At 34.0% G+C, this 22,756-nt stretch overlaps 1 protein-coding gene across 2 annotated transcripts in view; it reads right to left on the bottom strand.

Annotated features, from left to right (window-relative positions):
- Positions 1-1,482: 1,482 nt before the first annotated feature.
- The window catches only part of MEOX2 (mesenchyme homeobox 2), a 72,676-nt gene continuing 51,402 nt past the window's right edge, over positions 1,483-22,756 (bottom strand). For both annotated transcript variants that reach the window (XM_011942787.1, XM_011942793.1), the window contains 2 exons: positions 14,610-14,782; positions 1,483-2,884 (listed from right to left, as the gene is read on the bottom strand). In XM_011942787.1, the coding sequence (XP_011798177.1) occupies positions 2,660-2,884; positions 14,610-14,782 (398 nt within the window). In that variant the 3' untranslated portion in view covers positions 1,483-2,659. The remainder of the gene's footprint in view (positions 2,885-14,609; positions 14,783-22,756) is intronic.

The following is a 22,756-nucleotide window of genomic DNA, read 5'->3' as shown; positions in this document are numbered from 1 at the left end:
GTAAAAATTGCTCTGGCTTCCCTGTTTAATTGTCAGTGTGTTGACAATGTGATAATGTGTCAGGTGTCTTATGCGGCAGATAATTTTAATTCATCATAAAGAAAGCGATGTCTCTTTTCAGTCAGCCATGTGGCCTTTCCTACCACTTTGTGCTCTCTGGATCAAATTTCATTTTAGGATTGCTTACAATTCTCTAATAAAGATATGGCCATGATACAAAAGCCTCCTATTTCCTGAATGTTATATCTATTTGGAATCCCTTTTTCCTATTTCATTTTCATACTACACTGGAATTCTTACATCTATTTGGCTACAACCATTAGCTTTCCTTTTAGCTACTTCTAAGGGGTCCTTTTCTCTTATTTCTGGAAATTATTTTCCTGCCCAAATGAATTATTCTCCACTTTGTCCCTATTGAACTCAATTTGATTTACATCTTCCCACTTCACCAATTTGTCAAGATATTTTGAATTTAAATCCTATTCTACAATAAGAAAGTCAGTCCACCCAAGTGGATGTCATCAGCACAAACAGACTTTGTATTAATTCAAGTGACTAATAGAAAAGTGTCTGTTTCATGTCTGGGAGACTTCAATTTGAATGGTCTATTTTCAGTTAATTTTAAAATACTGTCAACTACTGAGATAAAATGTATTACACAAAAGGAAAATGTGATATAAAAAAACTTACTTTATTTCTGGAATACTCTCTACATATCATGCTAGATTAAGTTAAAATATATTGAATCTAATTTTTGTCAGTCTAATCATTCTAAAGCAAGTGAAGCCAATTAACTGATGAGTTTTTGGAAATTTTTACTGATTGTTTTTCTGTATTTGTTTCTGATTGTGCCAGGGAAGGAAGGCTGGCAATGTTTCCAAGCATTTCTGCTTAGAATATGAAACAAATGAAAAACAGTGTGGTAAAGTTATAAGTAGGACTCAGGCACCCTATGCGTGTGCAATCAGGCATGATGCAAAATACATTAGATTAATACTATCCTTTAATTCTTACATTAGTCCCACTAGGACTCAGGACTCTAATTAGCTTGTTTAGCTTATATTTCACATCAGAGGCTCTGCATATTCAGACTATAAAACCACTGTTGGATTAACTTACATATATCAGACATAACTTTAAAAATGTATGACTGTTTTTATTGTCCTCACTGTGGTGAATAATATTATTTAATACTTTTTTCCTACTTTTATCTGTGGCTTCATAAAACACACACCAAAAATCCATTCACTGTATTCTTCAAATTAGAGAAATAGCTTAATATATCTCCATTCTTAGGCACCCTTTGATTACACAAGGATTGATTTTTTCCTGCCATAATAAAAAAATCAGAAATGAAAAAATGTAAATAATTCACTAATTATAATCATCTGGATTTGCACAAGTGAAATAGATTTGATACTTCATTAATTATTGATATTGAAACCTATAAAAATTAAGGAAATTATAGTAGGGAGACCAAAGTTATTTACAAAGGATCATTTATTAAACACATTTTAAAAACAAAATACAAAGATTGTTGTTCTGCATGAATACATCACATATGAAAAAAATAATGTGTTTTTACCGAATTTAATTTGAAGATATTCAGAATTTTGTTTTCTATCAACTTGAGCAATCAGTTCTGCTTTGCACCTTGTCTAACACTGTTGTCAATCAGGAAGAAATGTTTCCTTGTTAATTAAATCATATTCATACAGCTAATATTTTACAGATATAAAATAAGACAATGTCTGTCATACAAAGCTCTTTCTGCAAGGTAACTGATCTGCCTATGATCCTAATTTTTTTAAGCTATAAGATAGGAAGAATTCAGGAGCTAGGTAAGTTTTATAATAATGTATTAGCAGCAGTTGATAGTAAATGCAACATAAGATTTGTTTTGTCTGTGGTACAAGAATATGTCCTATCAGACTCTACTGTATTTTTCTCTACTTGAACACAGGTAAGCACATACTGATTGTCTCTGGGATGACAAAATGTATAAAAAAGACAAGAAGCTGGCTCTGGTTGTCATTGTGAGTGCCTATTTTCATCAGCTAATATGAATGCATTGCTAAATTAGTGAAGACAGGAAAATGACTTAAGGGTAATATATACAGAGTTAAAATACACTTTTTATCCACTTGAGTGATTTCAGGCACTGTGGCTGTTCAGGATAAAATGTTTCATGGTTTATTCTTGATAGCAATTTAATTTTCAGTGCAAGCAAAAGCAAATACCTGCCCACTGTAATACACATGACCTCACACATCTGGAATGTTCAATGCAAGTTCATCCTCGGCATCTTCACTTTGGAGGCATCTTGAATAAAAACGTTTCATAGTTTGCTCTTGATAGCAATTTAATTTTCAGTGCAAGCAAAAGCAAATACATACCTGCTCACTGCCATACACACGACCAAACACATCTGGAATATTCAAAGCAAGTTCACCTTCTCCATCTTCACTGTGGAAGCTCTTTAATAAGTGGCACTTTGTGTAAACCCTCTATAAATCATGAAAAACAGATTCGAGATGCCTGGATTTAGTAATATTAAACATCACTGCCATAGTCATCTCTCTGTGTAAACGATGTTTGGGTAAGGCTTGCCATCACAACATTTCTTTCCTGAGAATGGAGCTGGTCCTCTGTGTATATATCATAAGTGCGCATGCTCTGAGCTGTGGTCACTGTCGTGACTGTCTTCATTTGCTAGAGAGTCCCCTGTTTGCTGGAGGGTGGCTGCACCAATTCCCGACAGCTCTGATGGGAGAAGTGTTCCCTTTTTCACATTCACCAGTTCCTTTTCCCGAGCCGCAGCTCCTTGCTGTCCGCCCTTTACCCTCTTCCACTTCATCCGCCTGTTTTGGAACCAGACTTTCACCTTCAACCACGAAAGGGAACAAACAAACAGAAGAAAAAAGATAATTAAAATGACATTTTTTTCTCCTTAGTGTCATCAGTGAAAAGTAGCTCCTCAAAGGCTTATACAAAGACACCATGAAGGAGTGAAAAAAAAATAAATCCACATTGAATTTAATCAGGTTGTACGTTCATCATAATAATTTTTAAACTTTCAAAAGGTGCATAAAAAGTACTGTATTTGTATTTTACAGCATACAGTGTAAAATATGGAACTAGAGAAAAACTTTGTCATTTACTCAAAGTACTTGGGTCTATAAAGAGTTTCTGTGAATTGGAGCTAACATAATATTTGTATTGGTCAAATCCCCCTCACTCCTAAGTTCTTCTTTGATTTGACATCTAGCTGTCATTTCCTGAACCAACTTAAAACATGTTCTGGGAGCTACTGATTAAGTGGCATCTGAAAGGCCATTCTCTGCCATTAGAAACCACTGCTGCTTTCACAAATCTTTATTTGACCATTCCACCTCACACTGAGCCTATCTTCTTTTGAACTATTCTTCTTATTTTCTACCTTAATCCATTTATTTTACTTAGCAAATATTTGATCTAGTGATTTGTTTAAAATATTGTCACAATAAAAAATCTCAACATTTGTTAAATCACCAAGATTATATACTACATCATTCACATCAGCTTTGTACAGATATTCTCCTTTTAAAAGCTTCATCGAATTTGCCTAATACATTTAAAGATATATATATATATATAACATATACGTGTTAAAAAAAAAAAAACAGCAAACAGACATTAAAGATCTATCCATTATCAGAACTAGAATATTATTGGCATTATTGCATCTTGTTTAGGAGGAAATCTGTTTCTCTAACATTGCATTCCTCATAATTATAGCTTCTAGTAAGCTAAGTGTTCTTTCTACATTGTATTTCTCTGTCTACCCTACCTAAAAGTACCACAAGCCTGAATTTTGTGTATCATCTGCAAGTCTTTCTTAAAAAAGAAAACAATTGTTTTTCATAACACGTAACTTTAAAAATATACTCTTTAATTTTATTCGTTTGTTAGGTTTATCAATGGAATGTTCTTAAGTGCAGGCTTTTTGCCTTATCTATGTTGATTCAAGAGACTGTATTTATTCATTTTTTATCATTGGACAACATTCCAAATTCTGTCAGTATAGCACGACAGAATGAATTTTCGAAAAGTCCATGGATATTTGAATTCTTTTTTTTTCTATATGTAATGCTGCTATAGATATTCTTGCGTTTGTGTTCTGATAAGCATATCATGGGAACTTCCCTGGAGACCACAGTTACATGGCTGCTACTATCTATCTTCTCTCAATGTATGCTGTTTCTTTTTCCTTTTCTTAGAGTATTTGGATGATTAGAAACTCTTAATATTAATATGTTTAAATTTATCTACTGTTTCTTTTATGACTAGTGTTTTTGTGTTTTCTTTTTTTAAAAAAAAAATCTATTTTCTGAGGCCACTAAGATATTCTATTGTGTCTTCTTCTAAGAGTTTTAAAGGTTGCCTTGTCCAACACAATGGGACCCTTTCTCTACAAATAAATAAAATAAAATAAAATAAAATTAGCTGGGTGGGATGGCACAGTGCCTGTAGTCCTAGCTTCTTGGGAGGCTAAGGTGGGAGGATTGCTTGAGCCCAAGAGGTTGAGGTTGCAGTGAGTGGTGGTTGTACCACTGCACTCCAGCCTGGGCGACAGAGCAAGATCCTGTCTCAAAAAGAAAAAAAAAAGTTTTCCTTTCAAATTGAAGTAGTTAATCAATGAAGTACTGATTTTAGTATATATAGTCTGAGGAATAGGCTTAAATTTACTTTATTTTAAATGGATAACATATTGCCTCAGGTCCATTTATTAAACAACTCAGCTTTTTTCCAGTGATCACTGTTTCATCTGTGTTCATAAATCAAGCTTCCATATATGCATAGCTTTATTGCTATATTCTGTTCTGTTCCTATATTATTTTTTCTATAGCTGTGACAAAACCACATTATCTTATTAATTATAATTTTATAATAAACCTCTATATCTGCTAGGGATAGTTCTGTTTCATTCTTCTATATTAGGAATATTTTGAATATTCTCTATTTTCATTTTAGAAATAATCTCAATTTCTGTAAATAGTGCTATAGAGAAAGTGAAGAAAAATATATTAAATTTCCAAAGGCATTATTATATCAGTGATCTCCAAATCACGATGCTCTATCAGCATGCTTTCACAGTGAAATATTCAAACTGAGATATTTCTCTATTCTGGATTTTTCTTGGTCTCACTTTGAGTCATGGTTAAATTCATGTATCATATATTACCCAAACATATAGTAATCAATTTGACAATAAAAATAAGAAAAAATAGTACAAAGACGATTCACTAAAAAGTAGTTGATGGGTGTTCACATATTATTATTACTTACTAAACAAAAGAATCAGTAATTGCCTTTTATTATAGACCTACTTAAGGATAGACAGTATTCTCATACAGTTTTCCAAATATTATTACCATTATTCTTATATTATATCTGAGAAAGTTGAGGTAAAGGTTAAGTGACTTACCTAAGATTACACAGAAAGAAAACTGTGGTGCCGGGATTTAAACTTGAGGGCTGGGGTTTGTTTGATTCCAGATTCTGTATTTTTTGTTTGTTTGTTTGTTTTTTGGTTTTTGGTTCCTATTATATTTCAATCTCCTATTTTTAAAGCATTTGGAATAAAAAAAATAAAGCATATAGAGTATGTGAACGCCATCCATATGATTGCTATCATTCAGGTAATTCTCCCACTTGATATAATTAAGTTTGTAAATATGACACGATTTTTCTGTACTATAATTTAGGTAATTATACTACTGAGTTCAATTACCTTTGCAAGCTTGACATTGTATTTTGCATTAGATCTATTGCACGTGAGTTGGGTTCTACTTTTGGCTTTACTTGTTCATTTTGTGTGAATTTGAGAAAATTTTACTTCTCTCTACCTCAATTTTCATATTTCTAATATTGGAATCATAAGCCTTTCAAGACTTCCTATAGGGATATTTTCTCATGGACAACTCCAGATGGAAGAAATACATATGTTATGATCATCATCATTGTTCCCAAGAGCTGAAACATTCAGTCTAAATAATCCTGGCAGAAAAAGAGGAGAAATATACTTTTAAAGATCTACATATATTTCCTTTTCTAGGAGAAGGGGTATAGTAATTATATAATATCAGTATAAAAACTGTTATGGGCAATTCTAAATAAGATAATTCTAAATGTAAGAATATGATATTGATTTTAGATATATTATAGCCTATTTTGTGTTGTTTTCTATGTGTATCATGTGAAATTTTACCATTTCATTTTTAAAAATAGATTGACAAAAGACGGAATAATTGCCAATAGTAGCTACATGTATATACATAGGAATAGATATATACATATAAGAATATGCGTTTGATTATATAGAGTAACTCTAATACCTTATATACTATTTCATTTAAAAACTAGATTATATATTTGATATTGAAATTCCATGATATTGGCAAGGAAACAAAAAATAGCAACAAATACATAATGGGCATATCTTACAGAAAAGAGAAGGAAGAACATAGAACTCTAAACGTCAATATGTTCAGATTTATTTTCAAATGTGCTATAAAGTATTGGGGTGAATTAAAATAAGTGGAGAAGGATTTTTGGAAAAACACACATTTTTCTATTAGCATCACAGTATTAGCAAACCCCCCAACAAAATCTACAAATTTAATTCCAGATTATAAGTCAATATAGTCATTAATGTAGGACAGTAGTCAATTTATAAATAAAAAGACTTCATAGTATAATTTAGTATAATTTTTTTAACCCAGCTTTATTGACTGTAATGAAAAAAAACTTTTTCTTTTAGTTTTTCTTTTTAAGACAGCTAAATTATAGTCATCCAAATGCCTAAAATTTTATTTACTAAAAACTAAGTGTTTGAATTATTTTTATTAAAATTTATAAGCATATTTTATATAATAAGATTAATTTATAAACTACATAGAGTGCAAGAATTCTCACATTTCTTTGGTGACTTGGGATCTCTATTCGTTCATTCATACATTTAAAAATATTACCAAATGTCCAGCAACCTGTACTGTGTTAGATCAAAGATGGGAGGTATTGAAGCACAAATAAAACATAGTTCCCGCCCTTAAGGTACTCACAGTCAAGAAAATGAAGGAAATGTAAATGTAACTTATTTGGACATCACCTTACACCCTTTATCTTGTAAGTTCACAATACCTGTCCTTTTAGGTTTCACAATATATTACCAGACAAAATAAGTGACTTATGAATCTGTGTTGTTACACAATTTCCTAAGGTGTCCAGAAGCAAATAGGTTAGTAGAAAGTTGAATCCATGTAATGCCATAACTCATATTTATGTAATAACCTAAGTGTCTGTGCTTTGAAGAAACAACCATAACACCAAACATCTGGATGAAAACTAAATATTTCAGTGACATACCCAGATGCCTCTAAACATCTGGGATTTGTAGATTTAACATTCCAACTGTTTCCATTTTTATCTGGGCACTTGGAATATTGTAGACATTGTCTAATAAATATTTATTTATATCTTTGAGATATGAAAACATGCAAAGGATAATTGTACAAATAAAATTTTCAGATTTAATCACATCCCTAGTGATTAAATTTGATCATGGCAGTGTATCTAGTAAATTCAAAAACTCACCGAAGTAATTCAGTAACAAAGTAGCTGAACTACTGATTTAGCAGTATTAGAATTAGAAGCAAGAATGCTTAAAAGTAAAGGTGAAAAATGGAGAAAAGAAAGCTTTTTTTACCCTTCCTGAATAGATAGATTTATATCTGATTAAGAGAAGGAATTCTTCAGCTATTTCCAAAAGTTTATTGGAGCCACGAATTGACTCTGTTGTTTCTACACAATTAAAGGGTGTTTGTGTGTGTTGGTGAGGCTGTGGAGGGTTAGGATACACTTTGTAGCCAAAGGCTGAAGTCCTGTTTACAGGACTGCCTCTCACCTTTATCCACTGATTTAGCACATTGGGAATCATTTTCTCCTTAGTAGTCATCAAAAAAATGATAGCTATTTTGAAAATACTTGGCATTGGGCCATTTGATGATTTATGAGTAAAAAACAAAACACAATCCCTCTCATTTCCACCAATGGAGTATGATCTAGTTAGGTGGGATTTTCCATTTATCTTGGCAGAAGTATCATTAATTTAGTCTGTTTATTCCAGTAATCTTAACTAGTTTACAAGTCTGCAACATTGCACCTTTATTAGCTCTGTGAAAAAGATGTTTTGAAGTGAAAGGATCTCCCATTCTTTCTACATTTTGGCAGCCTTAACTCTATAAAAATGTCCATTTTACCACTTCTTTTATATGCTCCTGCAGCTGCTTTCTCTCATCTTCCCACTGTGAGATATTAAAAATCTGGTGGGAGTTTCCTCCAAGTTTATCTGGATGGAGAAAAAACACCAGAATAAGCTTGTCCAACTTAAAAATACCTTGAAACTGGAGAGCCTTTATACTGAGTTCTCTGCAAATCATTCAGGGTGACTCTGACAATTGAAGATTATTAGCTGTTGATCTTGAAGGGTATATGAGAATATATTGTAAACTAGAAGCTGTTAAGTTAGAAGCTGGAAGATTTACTGGAGTGATCTGTAACTGTTTGACAAACAACACTACATAATTAAAATATTTGAAGCTCAGCTTCATTCTAGGTTCTGCATTTTTATTTAACATAATATAATTTTCTTTAACACTTGTGTGCTAACGTGGAATTACTTTGCAGAATGAGCCTTTTTTTATTTTTTTCTTCTTTAGCCAGATGAAGTTCAAAGAGAATTACAGACTACCCTGACACTACATTATGGAAGATGCAAATGTAAGAGTGTGACATCTTTGTGTGATTCCATGACTATTCTTCAGAATGGAATTTGGAAATTCAAGTCCTGAGTGATATATAAGGATTTAACATACCTTATGTTTTTCTAAAAGGAAACCTAATTATTATTGCAAATATTCCTGACCCATATATGATTCATCATAAAATTTGAGTTAGATATACTGATTGGTGATATAAGTAAGGTAGGGGTAGCCACAAATAACATCAGATATAACATACATATTTTATAAGCAATCATGTGCAATTTCCACATGACAATATGTCTAAAGACTAGTTCTGATTATAAAGTAAGTTTTCATGTAGGAGAAAATTATTTCTCAAAAACAATTCTGCTACAGGCCAGGTGCTATGGCTCAAGCCTGTAATCTCAGCACTTTGGGAGGCTGAGGCTGGTGGATCATGAGGTCAGGAGTTCAAGACCAGCCTGGCGAAGATGGTGAAACCCTGTCCTTGCTAAAAACACAAAAAATTAGCCAGGAATGGTAGCAGGTGCCTGTAATCCCAGCTACCTGAGAGGCTGAGGAAGAGAATTGCTTGAATCCAAGAGGCAGATGTTGCAGTGAGCCAAGATTGCACCCCTGCACTCCAGCCTTGGTGACAGAGTGAGACACCATCTCAAAAAACAAACAAACAAAAACAATTTTGTTATATAATTTAATATTTGTTTTTCCCTGTTTGCATGATATCTTTCTTTTGATGTAGATAGATAGATATATGTATAGTTAGAGGTATGGAGATGTGTATATATCTATATGCACACACACACACATATATATCTGTGCATATGTGTGTGTGTGTGTTTGCATATGTGTATATTTACACTCACCCACATAAAATGAGCCTATAAGTCCTGTCTCTGCATTTGAATCTCAAAAGACCTTGACAATGTTAAGGAAACTATTTTATATTCAGATAATTCTATTAAAGCTAAGGAAAATATTGAACAATATAAGGTTAGATGTAATAGTCCTTGGTGTATATGTTTATTTTACTGAATCTCGGGTTATTTTAACATGTGAAAAAAAAGTCTTAAAGAATGAATATGAAAAGACAACATATCTATAGTTAGATATTTTAACATGGAAATCCTAGGGAAGGATGTTATTTAAGATTATATAGGGTCAAGATATAGACTACATAGCTAAACATAGCATTTATGAGATTAATATAAAATCAAAGTAATGGAATAGCTGTCCTGTGGTCTAAATACTTTTGTCTCCCCCAAATTCTTTTTTTTTTTTTTGAGATGGAGTCTCACTCTGTTGCCCAGCCTGGAGTGCAGTGGTGCGATCTCAGCTCACTGCAAGCTCTACCTCCCGGATTCACACCATTCTCCTGCCTCAGACTCCCAAGTAGCTGGAACTACAGGCACCCGCCACCATGCCTGGCTAATTTTTTTGTAGAGACGGGGTTTCACCGTGTTATCCAGGATGGTTTCGATCTCCTGACCTAGTGATCTGCCCACCTCAGACTCCCAAAGTGCTGGGATTACAGGCTTGAGCCACCGCGCCCGGCCTAATTTTTTTTTTTTTGAGATGGAGTCTCACTCTGTTGCCCAGCCTGGAGTGCAGTGGTGCGATCTCAGCTCACTGCAAGCTCTACCTCCCGGATTCACACCATTCTCCTGCCTCAGACTCCCAAGTAGCTGGAACTACAGGCACCCGCCACCATGCCTGGCTAATTTTTTTGTAGAGACGGGGTTTCACCGTGTTAGCCAGGATGGTCTCGATCTCCTGACCTCGTGATCCACCCGTCTTGGCCTCCCCCAAATTCTTATGTTAAGATCCTAACCTGCAAGGTGATGGCATTAGGAAGTGGGGCCCTTGGAATGAGATTAGGTCATAAGAACAGATCTAGCATTACTCAGATTAGTGCCCTTATTAAAGAGGTTGAGAGAGCTACTTGGCCTCTTCAGCCATATCAAGGTAGAGTGGAAAGATGGAAGTCTATGAAGAAGTGTGTGCTCACCAGACACCAAATCTGCTGATGTCTTGAACTTGGACTTCCCATCCTCCAGAACTGTGAGAAATAAATGTGTGTTGTTTATAAGCCACCCAGTCTATGGCATTTTGTCACAGCAGCCCCAATAGACTACAAGCTGCATTGCAAATTACAGAAGATGGATTTTAAAGTGTTCTGATTGTAATTCTGTCAATAATTTTAATAGCCCAACCTCCAGAAAATAAACTGAAAATATTTCACTGGGATGAGAGCCCTGGCATTTTGAAAGAATATGCCATCTGACCTTCAAAAATAGCAAAGTTGATGATTGACACCATACTATATTTTTTCTGATAAATTCATCATAGTAAAATTTAGCCCGGAAAATACAAATACAACTTAAGGTAGAAACATAATTAAAGGATGCGATTTTTTTTTTTTTTTTTTTTGATATGGAGTCTCACTCTGTTTCCCAGGCAGGAGTGCAGTGGTGCAATCTCGACTCTCTGCAACTTCTGCCTCCTGGGTCCAAGTTTTTCTCCTGCCTCAGCCTCCCGTGTACCTAGGATTATAGATGCCTGCCACCATGCCTGGCTCATTTTTGTATTTTTGGTAGAGACAAGGTTTTACCATGCTGGCCAGGCTGGCCTTCAACTCCTGACCTCCAGTGACTGACCTGCCTTGTCTTCTCAAAGTGCTGGGACAAGTACAGGCGTGAGCCACCACTCCCAGCTTGATTGTTAATTTAAGATATTTTGCGCACAGATTCTCAATTTAAGAAACTTAAGATAACATATGTGCATAGAAATGTTGGAATGAAAGGGTGCAACCAGAAACATTATCCAACACAATTACATCATCCCTCTCCTATGACATTCTACATTCATAACAATTGTGAATACTTGTTCGACTTTTACCTCTTCTGTGAATTCTAACAGGTATTTCTTTAGCTTATTTTAAGAGGATTTTATTTCTAGCACTTAGCTCAACAAATATTTGTGTTACAAAAGGATTAATTCAACATGCTTTGCATAGCAAAGGTTTTTGCCACCTGGTTGATAATTCTGTTTTATAGTTTATGCTAGAAATTATTTCATATCCATTATGATATATAAATCTACCTAGAAGAAAGAGCAGGTAGTTTTAATTTCCATTTTGTGCCTTGAGGAGATTGTTACTTACTTAAGAACACACAATTCTAATCGGCAAACCTTGTATTTTTATTCAGACTTTTTTCAAAACAATTACACTCTTTTTGACTAACCCACGTAGGCCCTCTAAAGACTTAGTTTTGATTAGGAATTTAAATTCTGCATGCATACATCTTTTCACACTAACTTGCAAAACTATACATAGAGATTTATTAAATAAAAATATATTGTGCACAATAACAAATTTTCAATTCAGTGAAAACCAAATTATCTCTCATGTTCCTTGTTATTTTCCCCTTGTGATGCTGTGGTTAGATTATTTCAGAAACAAATTTCAATGAAGTGGTCTGTCCTATACTGACACTGAGTTTGGTCTTGTGGCTTGCTTTGGACAATGGGACATTAGAAAATATGATGTAAGAGGCCTGAAAAGCCCTTGCTTACTAGAGTTTTCCCCCTCAGTGCTCCTGGGAATGCTTCTATCACCATTGGAAGGATCCCAAGCTAGCCTATAAGAAGATGAAACCACAAGAAACAGAGACTAGCTGTCCCAGCTGAGGCCCAACCATCTCTTTCTTAGTCAACCCACCAGCTGACTGGAGCTCCATGAGGATTCCATGTAGGGCCAGCAGTATTACTGTCCAACTAAGCCCAGTCAAAATCTCTAACTTTAAAATCTAAAGCAAATAAAACTTTAGTTATTATTTGAAGCCACTGAGATTTGGAGTTGTTACACAGCAAAGGGTAACTAACACAAAATTTTAAAAGAATCTTTCAAAAACCTTAAAATAGTATGTATATCTGTATATAATTCTTGCATGTAATTATTTACCAAACTTGTCAAGTCAGTTAGAAAGAAGAAATATCCAAGACACCTTCAACATTTTCAAACCAGATTTACAAAACTGCTTCTAAAAATAAATGATTCTGCTCCGTGGTCAATGACAGATAACCCTAGAACATCCCCAAACTGGCAAGTACAGAATCTTGTTTTTTGTCTTGGCTGAGAGCACAGTACTGCAACCTGTCATTTCTACAGATTAGAAGCAAATCCTAGTTTCCTAGTTCCTTCATGTATTATATAAAACACGCTTGCATTTCCTAGAGTTCACCGTCTCTATATAAGAACATTACTGTGTAATTCTCTCTCCACATACACCTTTTTATTTTCCTGTTCCCTGTTTAAAAAAATAATAATAAAATAAAGGTCTGATGATGTAGATTTTGGATCCTGCTTTCCAGCATGCCAAATGTTGAATACATAGAGGGAATTTTGTATGTGAAGTCCAAGGGAAGGAAAATGCTGCGCTCCATAACATAGGTACTAGTCATAATATGTAATAAAATATAAACTACCAATAAATAAAACCACAGAAAAGTGTTCCTCTGCATATTTCTACTACCCATAAATAACCTACCGAAGCTGAAATGTAAAAATTAACAGAAGGAAAGCAGATTATTTAAGAAATTGGATAAAATAACTTGCTCTAGTAAGACATGCATTCATTTGTCCACACCCTGTTGATATTTCCTTGGTTCAAATGGGATTCTGGAGGAGGTACACACAGTGAAAGAGGAAATGAGACTCTAGCCCTAAGAGTGCCAATCATAACTGCACTGTCCATAAAGATGTTTGCATTTGCCTTTCAGGAATGTTTTTGTAAAGATTAGCAACTGTTAACCGGCAGTGGGCTAGATTCTCCCAAGGGAAACCAGAATCTGTACAAGGAGTTCACTGGGAAGACTATTAGAACAAATCATTTGCCATTAAAAAAAGCAAGAAAGGGACCTGAAAAGCAATTAATTTAAAAATATTATTTAGGCCTCATTCATTGGAGTCCAAAAACATTAATAATTTCAAAGTATTCTCTAAGTGGATAGCAGATTTTTCAATATTTGAGAGCAATACAATTTCAAAACTATTTTGGGTAATGGGCAGAAATAGTTATCAGTGATCTATGTGACTTGCCTTTCATCATTTTCCAGCCATCCTGCACCTAAGCTGCACCATTTGACTATTCTAGACATCAGTGTGTAAATAGAAGTGACATGGGTAATTTCCAGGTGAAAACATTTAAAGGTCAGCGCCTAAACTTCCAATTCTTTCTTATTTCTTGTAGTTACCATGGACACCACATGTTGAGATGCTAAAGAGTCAGAATGGGTCTGTGAGTGATTATCTGGAATGCTGGACATGTAGAGTTTGTATGGAGAGTGAGTAAGTAATGAACATTTTTGTGTTATACCATTGAGGTTTATGGGTGAATGTGTTACTGCAGCATAACATACCCTATCCTGAGCAATACAGAACACTAATCTGGGATTACCAACTTTCTCATATGCCAAATAAGGAGATTTTAGCATGAAAGCATACACAATTCCTCACTGTATGCCATCATATGTAAAAGAAATAATATTTTGAAACCAAAAAATACAGAAGGATCTTAATCATAGGAGGATTCTTTCTTAAATTCAGTTAAGTATGGTTTTCTTTTAAATATCATTATATTATTTTTAATTTTGTCATTTTGCTGGCAAAATTTTATCATGGAATAGTATACCTGTCTTCCAAATGGTATTGAAGAATTCTGGATCTAGGTATTTCAAATATGGCAAAGAAGACTGTGGACCCAGAGCAATTAAAAAAGATCATATAATGACAATGTCCAGCTTTACCTGTCTTTCAGTGAGATCCAGATTCACTGCTATCTCGTATCGCCTCAGTCTGGTGAGATAATTATGATGGGCAAATTCTGCTTCAAGTTCTCTGATTTGCTCTTTGGTAAATGCTGTCCTTTCTTTCCTGGGTTTGCTGTTGACTTCTGACTTGTAATTTCCTTCCTGGGAGTCTGAAAAAAAGGGAGACAGAATTGGTAATAACTCATTTATTCAAACACATGCAATCATATCATTCACAATTATTGAGTTACTACTTTTCCAGGTTCTGCACAAGACATGGAACAAATATAGACCAAAGACAGTAAGACTGATGGCAACTCAACAGAGGGAGATATGTTTCTTATTTTTCTCATCTTCCTTCAGGTAACTCACAACCTAATTGGGAAAGAATGTAATTTTCCTCTTATAAAATATTAACAAACCTTCTAACTGCTTGTAATATGATTTTAAGATAAATCAAAACCTCTCTAGAAAACAATTTTATACATGAAGTTTTGTTTCATAAGTTGTTGAGTATACGTACTTGAGGTCTAAGTAAGATTGAACATAGTAATCCTTTAAAAAATGGCATCTAATATATGAGTATTTGAGAAATTCAAACATTCAGCAACTGGATCATAAAAAATTTTATGCTCAGATTGAGCATATGTAGAAGTATGTGTGTACTTATTGGCCTTTTTATCTGTATTTAAGTAAAATTCTTGAGGGCAATAGCAATGTTCTTTTATTTTATATAATGCTTAGTCCAACATGGAATCTATAAATGAAATTGTGTTCATATGACTTAAACTATGAATAGAGTTTTTCAATGTGTTTTTCATTACATATGAGATAAACATGAGATGCACAACACGTACCATCAGTGATCCACAACATCAAATCTTATAATGCAGTGTAAAATACCAATAACAATTTTGAGCATATCATTCCATTTTTCCTCTTAAGGTTTCAAGACATAATTAACGTATAGAATTTCTTTCACCCTCATAGTACCCCTGAAATGTAGGTCAGAAGATATTCTTAATGTACAAAAAAACAGAATGTGAATCAATAGTAAACACACATGCCAAGGAAAAAAGTAATCATACCCAGCTATAGTAACTTATGGCAAATTTATCCTCAGTGAAATATCAACATAATCAAGATAAAGGAGCACATTAATGCTCTCCTGAAAATTATTTCTGGTATCTAATTATTTTTGCACATGTACAAACAAGCTGTGATATCTTTAAAATGTATGAATACAATTAACTCTTCTAGGAGCCCAAATGATACAAAATTGATGTAGAAAGATCATCATTAACCAAAGGTTTCAAAGAGTGACATTTTAATTGTTTTTTTAATTGACAAATGTAATATTGCATGGCTTATTAGACAGAATCTTTTTACATTATGGTTTTTTCGTGTAATGATGCTTAAATATGCTAAGAAGTACAAAAATGAATTTTTTAGTGTTCTACTTCTTTCTATCTGCCTGAGGGATGTTTATCTGAACTAAAGAGAACCTGCATAATGGAAATTCACTAGACAAGGCACTTTAATGTAAACACTTTTATTTTGATTCTTAGAAGTATCTAAGTGAGCCAGACGTAAGGTTTTCTAGGTCTAGTAGCAGCAGCAGCAGCAATAAGTTGCCCAACAACTTGGCACACTGGCCATTACTTATCCTCTGATGGATCACAGAGTGTTTCACTCACTGGTGCACTGGCACTATCTAAAGCTCTTCATTCACTGACCACATTTCTGGACTTGTCACTTACCCCTGTGTCAGCTAGCTTCTCCCCTTAGCAGGGCACTTGGGGCTTTATCCAGCACAAAAGTAGTTTGTGACATGTCATGCACGGGTTGACTGCACTTTGTAGAAAGCCACTGGGACCGGGTAAGTGACATAAGAGATGATGTGTGTGCTCTCAGGTAGGCCATGTTTACATGGTACCAACTTACCTGACTGTGAGGATGGAAACTGCAGTCTACATTCCAATTTTCTCTAGCTACAGATATGTCAACATCCACACTGGTGGAGCATTTAGCTATTCTGGCATTGCATGAACGACATTTCCAAATGATTGATTTTTTTTTAACTTTTCCGTGGGCTGTTCTTGCAGCCTGCGAACTGTTATAGTACAGAATATTCATATAACAAGATCCTCTCACAAGCATCCATGTTCTCAGGTGAATTGAAACAACTTTTGCCAGTTTGAATCCCTGCTTTGCCTAAAATCTGTGACTGATTATTCTTTATGTGGAGACAATGCTCTTTTCCTTTCACTCTGGAAACTGAGAGTAAAGCCAGCACATTTCTTCTCATGAGCAATTCAATTTGAATGATTCATGGTTAGCACATTCCCTTATGTAAGCATGAATGAACAAATTCAAATTCAGGAAAGCCTTTGACTTGTATTTATTTGAGTTTCTTTGAAAGTGATCTTCTTTAACTTTTGTGATATTCAAAAGTACTTCATAAATACCACACAGTAACACAAACCAAAACACAAAACACGGGCCAGTGCTCAGAAGAACACTCACAGGTAATGGGTCTATATACACACTCATTGTAACTAGAAATATACAACAGGAGGTTTATACAGCCAGTGACTGGATTTAAACTAAAATCTGGCTGTAATTCAATATTTAAATCTATAAATTATTTACTGAATGCCAAACCGAAAATTGCTCACAAAGTGAAATCCAATGACTAAAATGAAGTAAATTGTGCACACTCATATTTATAACCACAGAAGGAACCATTAAATTGTAATTAAATTACATTAAATTAGATGACAGAGAGTGGATGTATGCTTCTTGACCTTACCTCCTATGAGAGAGAACGTGCATGTAGTTGAAGTGGCACCAGTGTTGATTAATCCATCCACTACTTTTGCCCTTGTAGTGTGGTTTCCATCACAACCCTCATTCTCTTTTATTAAAAACACGCTTCTTGGAATTGCATTTCTGGATTTGTATTTCCTACAATCTTGGGTTTTTAATTTTTTTTTTTTTTTTTTTTTTTTTTTTTTTTTTTTTTTAGTTTCCAAAGCTGCCATCGCCTAACTAGACTTTCTTTGGTAGAAAATGGGTGGAAGATTTGCACCATGCATTTGACAATTTTCGCATCAGTTTCCATCTGTTTCCCAGCTGTTTTAAGTGAGGCAAAACTCCCTCCCTTTTCTTCAACCTCCCATATCCTATGCCAAATGGTAGGTGTTGAGGGGGGAATCTGGACACTGCCTTTCTTTCTTCCCTACAACCACAAACAAAATGTCACCATCTGTACAGTATATTCCAATGTAAAATACTACAATTGTTGTTTTTCGTCTCAGATACTTTAATGCACCTGTGGGTCCATTCACACACTCTCTCAGCGCTTCGAGGAAATGTTGACTTATGTGTTCAGGTATGGTTGGCAGTCCCAGTTCCCTAACCTTTTGCTCCCTGGGACTACACTAATGGAAGAAGTCTGCAATACTTCCGTGGAGGATAAAAATTGCCCTCCAAGGATCATTTTTGTCTAGCATTTAGAACTTCTCCACATGTGACTTTTTATTTCCCCTACTGCAAGAGAATGCCAAAAGATAATAATGTTTTATTGAAGACAAGTAATGGGAGGGCTTGGTCTGTTCACTAGTGGCACAGAGTGCTATTTAGCAAAAGAGAAATAAAAGTACGATTGAGTATATTTTTGGCTACTCTGGGTAAACGTATTAGCTCGTTTAAATGAAGAACATAATTTACCTGTGTCTGTAAAATATCAAAATTGAATGGAATGTCTATATAGCTTGGACTAATATAAATTCTTCTTCCATATCCTGAAGAAAAATTAATACTAAGCCTCAGCATATTGATGTAACCTTTGTATCAATGTTTTGTAAACTATTCAAAATGAGAGAAATGTATTTCATTATTTATTAACAAAACAGCACAAACCCATAGTTACAGAAAGCTAATAATTTTTACATAGGCATAGGGATTGTGGATGGAGGCAGAAAAATTTATGAAATCATTCTATTGGTGCTAGTAATTTTCACATTTAAAGGGGAAATTGCCTTCTTTATGGGCACTTATCCAACTTGCTACTCCAGCTTATTAATGAGTGAGCATTTCAGCTTCTCAGTGTTTCTTCGTTTTTCAAAGTAAACAACCTTCTCCAGGAGTTCTTAAATCCTCTTACCAATCCACTCTCCAGATTTGAGAACCACAGTCATAGTGAGCTACTATGATTCATGAATGTGTCTATTATACACTAAGGTGTGTGAGGAGTTAAAAATTGGATCGAGCACCACTATGTTAGATCCAGAATAGGATAGCCAGAAAACATCTATTATTTCTTGCACCTCTTTGATAACTATAATAATACTTTCTCTTACAAAGCAAACCCAAATTTTACATACCAAAAAAGGAATTTCCATCGATTTATAATTATTATTGTAATAGTTGTCTTCAAAATGCAAAAAAAAAAAATTGTACTTGCTGAGCAGTGATTATCAATTGGCAGATGTACTCTTTTTCACTATCTGTCCTCTTTGCTCAACATCTTGATTATTCATGGGTTTGTCTAATATGCTTTCAGGGAGGAAATAAATCAGATAAATCCCAATTTAGTATAATTGAAGATAGATTTTCTTATTATATTTGTGTTGCCAATTATATGTCTTGAACAAATAATGTATAGAGGACATCCTATTTATTCCTGTTAAAGGCATTCAAGTTCATACTTAGTGGTCTATATTGAAAGAGTAACGGTATAGCTAAAAATTTTATGTAATAGTCTTTCAATTTAAGTTTATAGATTTGACTTTTTCTTGATATATTTAGGTTTATGTTTACAACACTCATTCTTAAAATGAGATCGATGACAATTTCATTCACATGATTGCATCAGTATTTAGCAATAGCTACTTACATAAGAAAATATTTCAATTGCTAACTTATAACACAATTTATGCTGTACAAAGCAATAATATAAAAGGGAAAAGTATAAAGATTTGAGATGCTTTATAAAATCTATATATTTTACATGCTATTTTAATATGAAAGAGAATTTTAATTTTTGGAAATATCATAAATTTATCACAGGCTATAAAATTTTACCAAAAAGAAAAGAGCAAGTTAAGCCAAGGTTAAATGTGTGTGTGTGTGTGTGTGTGTGTGTGTGTGTGTGTGTGTGCATAGAGAAAGAGAGAGAGAGACAGAGGAGAAAGTAGCACAAGATTATTCTTAAATGGGTAGAAATTTAGCAACTTAGCATGGATATGGATTTGAAAAATTTGCAAATATGTATCTCAGAATTTACACAAAAGTAAAATACTTAGGTCTCTAAAGTCCTCCACACTTTAGATGTAGATGTTTCCTTGAAGTAGGTAATAAAATTTCCTTGGCATTGCATTGCGTTCCTGGAATAAACTGGTGAGTATTAGAACAAAGTCTTTCATTTTGCTTCCTCCTCTCTTCTCTATAATTTTGAGGTGATGGAAGTTACAGAAATTTTAGCCATTTTAAAATAGGTGCATAGTATATAACTCATTTTAATTCCTTATTTTTTGTGCCCATCAATATATGAATTCAGTTTTACCTTACAGCCTGTTTAGTAAAGATCCTTATTTTTAAATGATGAGATTTTAATGTGTCATTTTGTTTTAATTTTATCTTTCCTTTTCTATAATTTATTATTATGTAATGCTTCCTCATAGTAAGAAGATGCCAACCCAGTGGTTCTTCCTCCATGACCTAAATACAGAGACAAATTCACAAAGAACTAAAAACGGTGATGAAATTACTATCATGATTAATATGCAATTCCAAAACCATTTAACAAAACAAAGTATTTTTGTTAAAAATATTTTTAAATGCCAGAGACACATAAAATAGGAATATAATGCAATTTACTTGAGTCAAATTTGACACAGATATGATTCTTCTAACTACCAACTTCAAAGCACAAAAACAAAACCAGGACATGTCTTCTGGGTAAAAATAAACTGTAGATTTTGCTACACATTTCTAGGCTTAGAAAGAGTTTACAGATCCCAGAATTGACTTTATGGCTCTTGCTATAGTCCAGAGAGAAAACATAAACTACAGAAAGATCATGGCCACCCATCCAACAAAACAAGGCACATGTGCCTGGATCTGCCTAATAGTAAAGGACTTCTCAAAGGTCATCGTTTGTACCTACAGTGGGACTAAAGGCCCTAAATAAGACTTTTTGACATAAAGCATTCCATTCCATTTTCCATGATTATATTAGTTTAAAGAGGGTACCCCTTCTGTTGGCTCCCTTCAAACTCTTTTTGTTCTTTTCTTACAATGCTTACCACATTCTGTCACAGTATGGATGCTTTCTTTCCTATACTAGAACGTAAGTGTTTGAGGCCAACTCTTGTTCTAGTTTATTCAGACATTGGAGGTCAATAAAAATAATACTTGCATTGACACTTACATTTTAATACATGCAGAAGCAATAGGCAAGATAGTGAAAAGAACTCAAACTTCCACATGTGTCCCCCATTCACCTCCTATTCAGCTCTTATGTCAGCAAATGGCCTGGAATTACATGGTATTACTGCATATTTGGTAAGATGGGGAGGGAAAGAAACTATTTTCACAAATTAAGGACAATAGTAACTTGGCAACGGCCAGAAGAATTGTGACACTTCTAATTTACAGCTGTCAACAGAGCAAAAAGGATTGAGCCCTCTTATGATATCAGATAACACCATACAGATTTACAGTGTGATGCCAGAAAATTCAGCACCAATTCTGCTAGCAGTGCAGTAAAACCCTTGGACATGCAACAGGAAAACTTCCATAGAGTTTTTTATTTATATTATGAAAGACAAGTTCACACCTTCTCAGAGTGTAAGGACTTGCATTTATGCCATAATTCTGAGCCATTTCTTCAGCAAGTCATCTTCGTGGCTTTAATGTATTTTTAAGTAGTGACATAGAAATTATTGAACTTTTTATTCAATTTCATGTCTGCTTTGCTTCTCTGGACTCTAGACTCTAGGTAACTTAAGATTATGAATTTCATCTTCTTCATCTTTGTATTTCTAATACTAAACACCTAGTATTCTGCTGTATCTTTGATTTTATGATCTGGTTATAGATTACAATTACAAAATAACCCTAAGAAGCCTCGTTCTGGTATAGTAATTTAACTGACCTTCAGCTTAGAAAAAGGAAAAGTATCATTTATTATTGCTTTCTATTAACTTTTAAGACATGTTTACACATATCTCGTGTAACTAATGGCAGACTGGTATTTATAATGATACCTCCAAACATGTTCACATAGAAAAGTACCAAATCAGTCTCCCTATTGTAAAATTTGAAACCAAAATGATTGAATGCTATACTAAGTGAAGGAACATATTGCACAGAGATTTTAGTTCTGAACCTCAGCACTATTGACATTTTGGACTGGATAATTCTTGTTATATTTATATTCAATGAAACATAAACACATTCAAAATAAAGATGTCTGGTGTGAAGTGGGGACAGTTCTGGGCATTGTAGAATGTTTAGAACATCTCTGGCTTCTTCTACTCACTGGATGCCTACAGCAAACCCCAACCCTAATTTTAGCGTTGCCAGATAAAATATGGTTCTCCCAGTCCAATTTGAATTTCAGACGAACAATAAATAAAGTTTTAGTATGTTACAAATATTACACACAGCATACTTATATTTTAAAATGTTTATTGTTGTATGAAAATAATTCAACCAGATATCTGTAGTTTAATTTGTTAAATCTGGCAATCTTAAACTGCCAATGTACCCAAGAGGAAAAACTGCTCCCAGTAGAGAATCATTGCATATAGATAATATTTGGATGAAGATATCAATAACTTTCAGTTATACAACTCTGTCTAGGAATGGCCAACCTGATTCATAAGTTAGCATGCATTATTTATGTGTAAATAATACCACCTCTATACTGTGGTCAAGCCTTATCTCCTCCAAGTCAATGATGGGATTATTTGCAGATAAAATTGTTCAAGAAGAGATTTTGTCAGTGCTAATTCACCCAAAATATAACTATAGAATAAGTGACTCTAACTTCAGAGGATTATCTACACAGAACAGTAAAATGACACATATGGCATCACCATAGAAATTTTTATGTCCCTAAGCCATCCCTTAGA

Source organism: Colobus angolensis, unplaced genomic scaffold (genome assembly GCF_000951035.1).
Source record: "Colobus angolensis palliatus isolate OR3802 unplaced genomic scaffold, Cang.pa_1.0 Scaffold104, whole genome shotgun sequence".
In the NCBI taxonomy this organism is placed as follows: domain Eukaryota; kingdom Metazoa; phylum Chordata; class Mammalia; order Primates; family Cercopithecidae; genus Colobus; species Colobus angolensis.
The sequence above is the reverse complement of the archived record's forward strand: the minus strand, read 5'-3'. Positions and strand labels throughout refer to the sequence as shown.